Source organism: Triticum dicoccoides, chromosome 2A (genome assembly GCF_002162155.2).
Source record: "Triticum dicoccoides isolate Atlit2015 ecotype Zavitan chromosome 2A, WEW_v2.0, whole genome shotgun sequence".
In the NCBI taxonomy this organism is placed as follows: Eukaryota; Viridiplantae; Streptophyta; class Magnoliopsida; order Poales; family Poaceae; genus Triticum; species Triticum dicoccoides.
In genome coordinates, this window is record NC_041382.1 from 656,515,616 (window position 1) to 656,528,431 (window position 12,816).

At 45.8% G+C, this 12,816-nt stretch overlaps 1 protein-coding gene across 1 annotated transcript; it reads right to left on the minus strand.

Annotated features, from left to right (window-relative positions):
• Positions 1-8,108: 8,108 nt before the first annotated feature.
• LOC119359783 (ethylene-responsive transcription factor ERF025-like) lies at positions 8,109-9,524 on the minus strand. The gene has a single exon (XM_037625873.1). The coding sequence runs from the start codon at positions 9,422-9,424 to the stop codon at positions 8,828-8,830; it is 597 nt and encodes a 198-aa protein (XP_037481770.1). The 5' UTR covers positions 9,425-9,524; the 3' UTR covers positions 8,109-8,827.
• Positions 9,525-12,816: the final 3,292 nt, after the last annotated feature.

The window sequence follows — 12,816 nt, forward strand, 5'->3', positions numbered from 1 at the left end:
TCATGTTGAGTCATCATCTTCTTATTAAAAAGCACTAGTTGGAGAGCACCACTGTCATTTGCATTCATTATTGTTAGTTTACATTGAGTATAACTTGACTGGATCTCTTTTCCCATGAATTACAATGTCTAGTCAGTCCTTGATCTTTAAAGGTGCTCTGCATTTATGTTTTGCGGTCTCAGAAAGGGCTAACGAGATACCATCTTGTTATATCATATTATGATTATTTTGAGAAAGTGCTGTCATCCGAGATTTATTATTATTGCTCGCTAGTTGATTATGCCATCGATATGAGTAAACTTGAGACCTAAGCATTATTATGAATGTGGTTAGTCATAATCTTTGCTGAAAACTTGAATGTTGGCTTTACATATTTACAACAACAAGAGCAAATAGAGTTTGTAAAAGTTTTTCTTTATCACTTTCAGTTTATCAACTGAATTGCATGAGGACAAGCAAAGGTTTAAGCTTGGGGGAAGTTGATACGTCTCCGTTGTATCTACTTTTTCAAACACTTTTGCCCTTGTTTTGGACTCTAACTTGCATGATTTAAATGGAACTAACCCGGACTGACGTTGTTTTCAGCAGAATTGCTATGGTGTTATTTATGTGCAGAAACAAAAGTTCTCGGAATGACCTGAAACTTCACGGAACATCTATTCGGAAATAATAAAAAATCCTTGCAAAAGATGAAGACCAGGGGGCCCACCACTGTCCACGAGGGTGGGGGCGCGCCTGCCCCCCTAGGGCACACCCCCTACCTCATGGGCCACATGGAGCTCCTCCGACCTCAACTCCAACTCTATATATTTGCTTTCGGGGAGAAAAAACCAGAGAGAAGGATTCATCGCGTTTTATGATACGGAGCCGCCGCCAAGCCCTAAAACATCTCGGGAGGGCTGATCTGGAGTCCGTTCGGGGCTCCGGAGAGGGGAATCCATCGCCATCGTCATCATCAACCATCCTTCATCACCAATTTTATGATGCTCACCACCGCGCGTGAATAATTCCATCGTAGGCTTGCTGGATGATGATGGGTTGGATGAGATCTATCATGTAATCGAGTTAGTTTTGTTAGGGTTTGATCTCTAGTATCCACTATGTTCTGAGATTGATGTTGCTATGACTTTGCTATGCTTAATGCTTGTCACTAGGGCCCGAGTGCCATGATTTCAGATCTGAACCTATTATGTTTTCATCAATATATGAGAGTTCTTGATCCTATCTTGCAAGTCTATAGTCACCTATTATGTGTTATGATCTGTTAACCCGAAGTGACAATAATCGGGATACTTACTGGTGATGACCATAGTTTGAGGAGTTCATGTATTCACTATGTGCTAATGCTTTGTTTCGGTACTCTATTAAAAGGAGGCCTTAATATCCCTTAGTTTTTATTAGGACCCCGCTGCCACGGGAGGGTAGGACAAAAGATGTCATGTAAGTTCTTTTCCATAAGCACGTATGACTATATTCGGAATACATGCCTACATTACATTGATGAATTGGAGCTAGTTATGTGTCACCCTAGGTTATGATTGTTACAAGATGAACCGCATCCGGCATAATTCTCCATCACTGATCCATTGCCTACGAGCTTTCCATATACTGTTCTTTGCTTATTTACTTTTCCGTTGCTATTGCTATCATCATTACAAAATACCAAAAACATTACTTTTGTTACTGTTACCTTTTGCTACCGTTACCACTACTATCATATTACTTTGCTACTAAATACTTTGCTGCAGATATTAAGTTTTCAGGTGTGGTTGAATTGACAACTCAGCTGCTAATACTTGAGAATATTCTTTGGCTCCCCCTGTGTCGAATCAATAAATTTGGGTTGAATACTCTACCCTCGAAAACTATTGCGATCCCCTATACTTGTGGCTTATCAGGTGGCGGCCAAAGAGGTACAACAACGGTGTCGGAGGAGAAGAGTGCGAATGAAAAGAATGGGGAGCAGTGATGGAGTGGAAGAGAATGGGACCGTGAAGGGGATTTGAGTGGGCCGGGGGTGTCAGAGTCCTATGTGGTGGCGGTCCAGACTCTCGCAAAGCCCCCATCCCTAGTTTTCTTTCAATTTGCAGGAAAAACACGTCTAGACCGGCCAGCGGATCGATAGAGAACCGCGTTGGATGAAGAAACATGTCCAGAGCGTGTAGTCCAGATGGTTACAGGTGATTTCAGGGTCGGTGTTGAAGATTTCTTAGAGGCATTGGCATTATCTTTAAGAAGAAAGAATATGAAAAAACTGGCACACAACTTTGCACAAAATTTATAATATAGAAAAGAATAATTATATAATAGTGTAATTTTCGCAGTCTAGTATGATATACAAACATGTGTATATTACTTGCGTGTATACATTTACCTCGCCCAACATTTCAAAAATACAGCCATAGAAGAAATAGAAACATAGAAAAGCGACTAAAAATGATAAAAACAAAAGCAAAAACTCAGAAAAATAACAACAAAATGTCCGTCTATACTGCTTGAATTGGACACCGTGGAGACATTTGTCACAGTTGCATGGCAGTTTTTGCTGGAGATGTTGAATGTTTTTGGCTTTGGGTCTGCTTGGTGCAATTGGATCTCCACACTTCTTAGAACGGCTTCCTCTCGAATCCTTCTAAAAAGCATACCAGGTTGCGGTTTTGCACATGGTCATGGTATAGGCATGGTGATGCTCTCTGGCCCATACTCTTCATAATCACCACAGACGCTATGTGTAAGCTTTTCGAAAAGGCCGAGGAGAGTGGGATTTTGGACCCATTTAGAAACAAGCACTCCATTCTGCAACGCTTGTCAGTTTATGCAGATGATGTGATTATCTTCCTAAAGGCCACACATTAAGATGTTGTTGCTGCTTAAACTTATATTGGGGACTTTTTTGTTGTTCCTCGGACTTGAGGTGCAACCTAGATAAAAGCTCTATTTCACCAATTTTTTAGAGGAGGATCTAATAAGAGAGTTTGGTAGTATGTTGAACTGTAAAACTATTCATCTCCCAATAAAATACTCATTCAAAGCCATAGACAAGATTAGAAGGGCTTTTCTTCGGAGAGGTACATATGCGGTTAGTGGCGGACATTGCTTAGTAAGTTGGAAACAAGTGTGCAGACCAAGAGAAAGTGGAGGGCTAGGAATTTTAAAATCTTGAGATCATGAACACCGCCCTTCATTTGCGTTGGGAATGGAAAGTGCGATCCTCTAAAAACATGGCTTGGGATATACTTATGATCCCTTTGGAGTTTTATGAGAGGAAGTTATTTAACGCCGCAACATGAGTTGAATTGGGAAACAGGCAAAGAACATTATTGTCGACAGATAGATGGTTGCAAGGGAAGCAGTGTATGATATTGCATCGATGTGGTGGGTGTTGTTCCTCAAATCATGAAGGCTAGGAGAGCAGCGTAGGCTTTGTCAAATGGAGTTTGGATCAAGGACATGAAGTGACACATCAATATTCGAATTTTCCACCAAGTTTTGCTGCTGTGGGAGGCTATCACTGGGGCTCACATTGAACCCAATGTGTAGGACAAGTAATCATGGACTTGGGGCCCCAAAAGTGAGTTCAATGCCAAATCTGTCTAATGCACATTTCGTCGCCACGACTATCCCTGTGAGCCCTAACCCGCACCGAGCTCCGGTCACTCATCAAACTATTGCGGCTCAATTGCCAACCTGGAAGGCCTCACTTCTTTGGCGAGCCGGACGGCTGCCCCTAGTGAATTGCAAGCTCACGGCCATGCTGATCTTCCACATGATAGCGCTTGATTTACCACTGTGGTTCTTCAAATGCATTGACAAGTTAAGGAGGTGTTTCTTCTAGAAAGGGGTTGACAAGGCCAAGGGCGGATGTTGTCTAGTTGTGTGGAACATTGTCTGCACCCCCAAACCATATGGTTGATTGGGCGTCCTAAACCTCCCCCTATTGAACTAGGCCCTTCGCCTTCGCTGGCTATGGCTCGAGAAGATAGTGCTAGACAAGCCATGACAGGGACTGAAGGTGGCTCCCACAACCAAGAGCGACGGACTTGGTCTCGCGGCCCTTCATTGCCATATTGGAGACGTCCTCAGGACCAATTTCTTGCTTGACACATGGCTTGGTGGACGCAACATCGCCCAAAGGGCGCCTAATCTTCTCACTTTCATCTACCCTGCTAGCAAGCACTTGTTGGTGGTCGACGCCTTGCCGGGACACACATGGGTGGATGGAATCTATCGAACCCCATCGGTTCTGGCCATCACGGAGTTCCTCACGATTTGGGATGAGCTGCGTCATGTCTCTCTTTCCAATGTGCCCGATTCCTTCTTCTGGCGGCTTGGAGCGGCAGGCAAGTACTCTTCACAGGACACCTACGCGCGCGTTCTTCCTTGGTCGCGAGTTCACCCCATGCACCGTTAAGATTTGGAGGTCATTGGCTCCCCTTGAGATAAAAATCTTCACCTGGTTGGCGGTGCGTGCAAGACTATGGACGGCGGATAGGCTGGTGCGCCGGAACCTACCACATACTCGACAATGCTATAGCTCTGCAGCTAGGTCGGCGAGAACACCACACATTTGTTCCTCGGCTGCCCCTTTAAGCGCGAGGTGTGGTACCATATGCTGTTGTCGCTGAGACTTCATAGATTCACATTGGATGGAACGTTGGTCCTTACGGTGCGGTGGCCCAATCTATCGGCTGCGGCGCCATCGGAAGACGATGAATACCATCATTGCCGCCACGCTGCGATACATCTGGTTGGAGCGTCGCTACCTTAGCTGTCGACTTCGTTTCCTTAATCCGAGTAGAGCTTCGCTTGTGGAATGCTGCTAGGGTAGATGGTGGGCACTCGTTTCAAATTCACTAAGCGGCGCCTCGGGCATTGCGTATGAAAGGTGGCCTATGACCCTTGTAATGAACTATTGTCGAAACCTCATCTTCTTAATGGAAAAAACATGCAATGTGTTCTTGAAAAATCGCCATGACAATCTGCAGCACGACCTGAACCATCTGGAGATACTGGCTCCTACGAAGCGCAATTTTTTCTTTGGTTGGTCGTTAGAGGAAGGATGTGGACGGCGGATAGACTTACCAAGTGTGGTCTTCCACATAACACTATTTGTAGTTTTTGTAACTTGACCCAAGAATCGGCACACCAAATCTTTATGGACTGCAGCGTTGTTTCAACTCTTTGGAACTCGGTGCTCCATTGAGCAGGGCTGAGTGAGGCCGCTCATCATAAGGGGTCGTCTCTCAGTGACCAGTGAAAGGAGGCTAGGTCGAATATATAATGCTCTAGGAGGAACGCTGTGAATACATTGGTTCCTCTCATCATTTGGAGCATTTGGCGCAAGAGAAATGCAAGGGTGTTTTTTTGCGGGGTTAAAGGAAGTTTTATTCCATTATTATAGGGTTACAATCACGAGACAACTGCTCCTCACAACACGGCGGGCATGAGTTCAACCATACCGCAGTACAGGCTTCGATACGACTATAGTTTGCAAATTGACATGCTACCCTATTTTGATCTCTGCTAATTTTTAGATGAACAAACTCTCTAACTACCATATGATCCTTAATCTCATAAGCGAGATGGCCATAGGACGACCTAGAAAGAGTATCGCCCGAGAGGATGGCCAAAGCATTTGAAGAATCTGATTGTACAATCACAGGCCTATTCGAGTGTTGAATGACGAGTGCCATGCCTTGCATAAGTGCATGAATTTTCGTTTCCAAGGCATCATTACAGTGGAAGATATATCTGTATGCCGCAGATATCAACGAACCGTTCTCCCTGCGCAATACCATGCCAGCCGCGGCGCGACCACCCTGACTTGAAAACGATCCGTCGACCGACAGCGCCACCCATCCCACAGGCGGAGGAGGCCAGGGCGTAGGGGACCGTGTTGTAACACATGTTGTCCGGTCATCATCATACCTCGGCATCTTCCCTTTGATGATTTCCTCCATGCTATAGTTCCCAACTAGATTTAGCGACTTATAAAAACTATCAAGATAATCCACAGTTAGCTCTACCGGAGTCTCATTCTTCCCGTGCGTAATATCATTTCGGATCTGCCAAATACGCCAGATGGTCATTATTACTAAATCTCTGGCCTGGCCAGAAGCTAGTCAGTGGGAAGTTTGATAATACCTTCAAGCCACTTCAAGGAATCATCAAACTAATTAAAGGAGACGCTAGGCAGTGGGAAGTTACAAGCTAGGGTCGCTTCTCGTTGCACTAATTTGTTGTAGAACTTGTCTTTATGTTCGGACATTTTTGTTGTTTCCCTTGTTTTGCCGCAGGGGTCACTGGTCTTGTATTATACTCTGTCATACGGAGGGAGTACAAATTACATATGGTTAAAGTGTAAAGAAAAATCTCCTTGTTCTTCACCTTCTGCACACCTTGTGATCCTGGCGCTTCAACCAAACAGTTCTTAACGTTCACTTAGTTATTTCTCTCTTTTTTCACGTAAAAAGAAAGTGGAAAACCGTAGATTTTCGCCGGATGACGGCTGCCTCGGGCCAGCGTGGGCAGGCAACGACTAGTCTCGCGGTGCTGGGAAGGAGACGAAGGATCCCAGATTGGTAAAAAAAAATCAGATTCGCAGCTCAGCAAAGGCAATGGCAAATGCAGGGTGGGGGCACGCGAATCGTACGGCCGGTCCAGATGCGTCCGTGACTCCATGATTTGGACGGGCTCCGCTCCGCTCCGCGTCCAACCAGCAGCGCCGCCGTGCGGTGGCGCGCTCGCGTCCCTGTTCGATCGAAACCGACGCGCCAGGCGGTCCGTACGAGCCGAGGAGCCCTGCCGGTTGGGCTTTGTCGATCTGGCCGGAGTCGGGCCGGGCCCCAGCCTGAGCTGCCGCGTCGCCAACTGATGATACCCCGCTTTTGCTCGTTTTCGGCAGCGTGCGCGCAGAGGCAGAGGCTCCTCAGATGAGAGAGAGCTTGGACCACCGGCGAGCGCCCGTACCTGCCGAAGAACCCATGCTGCCGCCGGGCCGCGCGCAGCGTAGAGGTGGGGCGCGCCGGAGGCCTTGGTCTGTCGTCCCGTTAGTGTTCCGCTCATGTTTGCCTCAGGTGGAGGTGGACACGTGTTGCTCGCGGAGGTGGGCAGCTCGGTGTTTGCTAGCCCGTATGTGATTGATTGAATGTTCATCACTACTTCTTCTTCTTCTTCTTCTTCTTCTTCTTCTTCTTCTTCTTCTTCTTCTTCTTCTTCTTCTTCTTCTGGAATTTCACTCATTTCTGTAAGCATTTGAATTGACTTCCAATCCTCCTCCTCACCACCTCAGTTTCTATGTAACTCACAACCTGAAAGATTATGTAGAGTAATAATTTTTCCACAATCCCATACCCACAAACTAAAAGTTGTGGTAACATGTGTAATTTTATATGCCTGTGACTTGAAAACGTTTCAAGCAACCAATAATGAGCATCAAATAGAAAAAAGGTAGCCAATGAAATTTCCATCCACGTGCTTATAAATAAAAGAAGGTGGTTTTGTCATGAATAGTAGCCAAAGAACTGTTCCCTAAAAATGCTACTATTCACTTCTTTTTGATATTTTTACTAGTCAGTTTTTCTATGTAATATGTCAACTGAAACTGAATATAAAGTTTGTTTAGTAGTACATCTTTGGTCCCACTTCTTAGGCAAACTATAGTAAAATCAACTGATTTTCCTGTTATACACACAGGAGGATAGTTGCCAAAGTGGTGATGTTGTCATAGTTGTGGGTCAGCGGTTTTGTCTCCAAGAAAGCCTATTTTTTAGCTTGCTCTCCATGAAATTCTTGAATCTTGAAGATAATTTTATTTTGTAGGGAAATCTTATAGATAGCCGGGTTTTGAAATATTACCTACCAGTACAAGTTTATGATCGTCTCTTGTTACGCCTTTTACCACCTTAATGATAGCCTTAACAAAGGTACCGTTTCCGCTAAGACGTACTCCCTCTGTAAACAAATATAAGATGTTTTAGAGACTTGAGATGGAGCATTTTATGTCCCAAAGAGCTTGTAGTAAGAATTCTCCAACTCATTTACAGGCAGGAGACAAGCAACACGTTTTTATATATAGCAACCGGCAAGCTAAATTACATGCAGGAGACAAGCTGATCGCGAAAACACCAAAAGGCCACATGTACCAAACCGTGGTTGGCTCTTTTGATCCTTTTCAACGGCCAACTACCCCGAGTCAAAAGGCTCACACACCGGCACACACTTGACCACAAACTGGAAATCAGCAACAAGGGTTTCAAAAAGGGGGAAAGGTGGAGCTAGCGATGTGCTGTGCGCACATCTTATAGCCAATCCGCACCCACAGAATAGTTACAGTACAAACTTGATTCCACGACTAAGTACTTACGTGGTACATCCACATAAACAGTGCGTACAGGCCTCCTCGTGACCCGCTCGACATTTTAGCGAAGTATCTCGCTGCTGCAGCTTTATATACTGCCAAGCTCGGATGCTTCAAACAGAGCCAGAGCTGGTGAAACGGGAGACCTTCTCCCCCTCTGGCTTTCATCAAACCAGAAGGTCCAAAACACTTCAAACAGCAAGGGGAAAAATAGTCTAGATAGATAGGGAGAAGAAGGAGAGAAGAGGTAGAAGGAGATCAGGCGGACGATAAACCCAACCCACATCTGCATGCGTTACCGGAGAGAAAAATGGGATCTCCAACACCGGTTCGCGCCTCCTTACCTATCCTCGTTATTTCAGGCTCCAAGTTCAGTAGTGGTGCTGTAGCTGCAATAGTAGTGGTACTAGTAGCAAGTCGCGACGCCATGGCATGTAGGCCATGGTCGATCGATCGATCGAGCTATGGCTACGGGTCGCGGTAGCTCCAGAGGCTCTCCCCGGCCTCGGAAGGGTCCGGCGATTCGTCGGAGGAGTCGGGGCTGAGCCTTGGGGGGCTCATCATCATCCCGGCGGCCATGCTGCGCAGGAACTGCGGCGTCTCGAAGAGCGCCTCCTCGTCCAGGAAGAACTGGTTGAACCCAATGCCGGCTTGATCCTGCTGGGCCGCGCCGCTCGCCGAGGCAGCGGCGGCACTGCCCCCGCTCAGCTGCTGCTGCAGCTGCAGTGCGGATCCAGCAGCCGCGGGGGCAATGCCGCCGCCGGCGCGATCGTGCTGGACGGAGACGGCTGCGGCGGCCGCCGCCGCGCGGATGTCGTCCGCGGAGGCGGACGCCGGGGCGCGGCGCGTGGCGGCCAAGGCGGGGAAGTTGAGCGCCGCGTCGGGCCCGCGCAGCGCCTGGGCGGCCACGTCGTAGGCCACGGCGGCCATCTCGGCCGTCGGGAAGGTACCGAGCCAGATGCGGCGGGCCTTCCGCGGCTCCCGGATCTCCGAGACCCACTTCCCGCACCGGCTCCGGATGCCGCGGTAGAAGGGGTGCTTGCCCGACGACCCATGCCCAGACATTGAGTGATCAGCTAGGGCAATGGCAGCACTACACTGCACTTCTAGTCTATGGCGTATGGAGTATCAGTCGATGAGTGCGTAGGTGAGAGTGGGAGCGTGCGCGTGCATGGAGTTCGCCGTCGGATAAATTAATGCACGCGGCGGAACTCGGTTTATATAAGGGGGCCGCCGGGCGAAGAAGCGCGCGGGCGGGAAGCGTGAGGGACGCCATGACGCTCGCTCTCGATGAGCTGTTGCCCCGGAAGCAAACAACTAAGGTAAGCATAATCGCAGCCACAGCCGCTAGCAGTTCCTTTCGGGCGTGTGGGGAAGAATCACGTCGCTTTCAGGCCTCTCTAATCATGGAGATTTAATTTGCTCGCCTTTTTTTTTCTATCAGGGCGTAATTATTTGGCCTTTCAGTTTTCTTCTGTTTTCTTCCATATTTTTCAACAACCAACGGTAATGTTTTTTTCCGTGGGCATACGGTAATGTTTTTGGACTACCTTTGTTTTTCTGAGGGAATGGGTTAGCTTTGTGGACCCTCATCTTAAACAAAACTTTTAGATAAATTTCTTGCTTCTTATTGAGATGTGTGCAATAATTAACTTCTTATGAGATAGCCTCGGCAAGAGGCAGCTCATCAGTGACATGGCTTGTATTTTCTGCACTGGCATATTCTTTGATTGTGACATTGCTAAAGTACTCTTTGTCCGGGTTTATTAGGCCCTCTTGTATTTGGGATCAAATTTTGACTATAGATTTGACTAGCAAAATATAATTTACTACATGTCACATAAAATACATTTTGACTCGTATTCTATTTGCTATTTGAAAGAAGATTCCAATGATACTATTTTGCTAAATATAGATCATCACTACTGGAATTTTCATATACACCGGGTGCCAGACTCTTTGCTAAGATCCAAAACACGGGCACTCGGCCAAGAAGAGACGTCGAGAGGGCCTCTCAGCAAAAGAAGCATCTTGACAAACACAGGATATCGTCGAGAGTAGACCTCGGCAAAAAGGCAACACTTGGCGAAGGCACTATTTGCCGAGAGACACGCAGTGCCGCACGGCAACATTTTGCCATGTGGCACATCCGGCGGCGGTTAACGGCATGACCACGGTTTGACTTCTTTACTAAAGCAGCTCTCGAAACAATAACAGTTGCATATTTGGTTCCACGTCGCCTACCCGTTTAAATAGTCCGATAGTCCAACAATTGAATTAAACTTTGCTGTTCATAATTAAGAATATGTATTAACTTTATGATCCAACCGTACCTGTATCGAGACTGGCGCTCGAAACAACAACAGTTGCCGAGAATAGCTCTCGGTAAAGATAAGGCTCCCATCAAATTTTAGTCCCACCTCGCCCAGAGACAAGCAATAGAACATGCTTAAATAGTGGGATAGTTCAGATGTAGTAAGTTTCGGTCTTCATTACACTCTTGTTAAGGAGATGGCCCATCACTTTGAATGTTTACCTGTTTCGGGCAGAGAAGATTCTAAGTGATATGCCATCTTCTTAATGGTGGATGTCGTCGCTTTTTATTAATTCAACTATTATTATTTTTGAGTCATTTATTGCTCTACTAGGGTTTCATCGCCGGAAATTGCAGATCAGCAAGGCGGCACATGAAATCATGCCTGGTAGCGGCATGGGAAATCCTTTGTGATGTCCTTGCAGCATGCCTAGGTCCTGCATAGACGAGGGAGGGGCATGCCCTACCACCGGGTTACCGAAAGTACCTCGATGGCATGCGTGATGCAACCGTTGAAATCCTCAGAAAATCGTACGATGCTGGAATTCCTCGAGAGCTGGCACAGTGCCATCACATGGCCCTTGTAAGGTGTGGTAGATTGGGCGCGTTTTAAATAAGCCTCCCCTGAGGCTGCTCGTAAACCACATCGTCTCTGAGCTAGTCCCTGGCTATCGAGAAGGAACGTGTTCGGTTTGTGCAGGAAATGCTGGTCCTGTTGCTCCGTTGGCCTTGAAACTTCTCGTCCTCTCAAAGGAGGCAATCACATGACATGAGCTTCTCTCCCATAGGAAGCAAGCTCTCCTACCAGGTAGCTGCTTTCTTCTCACATTTCTCCTCGGCAGGTTTTCAATCACTACTACTAAGTTTTTTGTAGTGCAGGTGCATACCTAGCAGGTAAGTAAAGGAAAGTTTCCAATTGCGCAAGTAAAGATCTGAGCATGATTCTTTTGTTTTATTTCCGCCTCACAAAAGCAATAAACTTCACTTAAAAATTAAGACTAGTCAAGTGCTAAAAAACACAACAAATGATGTCAAGATTTCTAGCTCCTTCCAAGTCACCTTCACCTTGCTTATGAGCCCTTCCTAAGACCTTTTCTGGTAGTAAAATAATTACCCAACATATCTTCAAAGCAATAGCCACTCTACCATCAACAATAGATAACTTGGTCCACTAAATAAATTTTTCAGGGAACCCTTTCATCTCTAACATAGAAATCATAAATTCCAAGTTAATTTTATCGTAAGCTTTCTCAAAATCGACTTTGAAAAGCACACCTGAGAGCTTGCTCTTATGAAGATAGTGTATGGTCTCATGCAACATTACTACATTATCCAGTAAATAGCGACCTTTAATAAAAGTTGCTTGGATCTTAGACACTAGCTTGTCAACAATTAGCATAGCTCTAGTGTTCAAAACCTTCATAAAAATCTTACAATGGACATTAAGCATGCAAATAGGTCTATATATTTGAATCTTATCACCCCTTGGCCTTTGGCAATCAAAGTAACTACAACATAGTTTAGCCTAGAGAGGTCCTCTTTGCCATCAAATAAGTCACTAAATAGCTGAAGTAGATAACAACAAATTGAATCCCAAAAGACTTTGTAAAACTCAACGGGATCTGAATTGATCTTCACTTTGTAAGTCCTAGTGTGATCTAAGGCTAGCTTGAAGGGCTTTGGATTTTGGACACTAGACAATTGCATGGAAGTTTGTTTCCTGAGCAGTATCATGATGAATAACAAATGTATCCATGTGTTATTGTTGTAAAAAGTGAAACTGTAGTAGTTTTTTGATATATTCATGGACACAACAAGGAAAATGAGAGGCAATGGAGAGGAGCAAACTGTGATGTACACGAAAGACATTTTGATGATGATCTCCACAAGAAAGTAGTTGGTGGTAGACATGATAGATCGACAAGGCATCAAGGTGGAATGAGCTCAAAGAGATTGAGGGGGAGAGGTTGAGAGTCAAGGCGAGCAATGAGGTGCATATGACAAATATTGAGGAACATAAGGAAAATATTGAAGAGAGCAGGCTTGCTCTTGAGAAGGACACACCGAGGGTTTAAACACATAAAGAAACAAACAAGAAGAAGCAAGTGGTAAGGCTCATATTCATGAACACTTGTGGGATGGA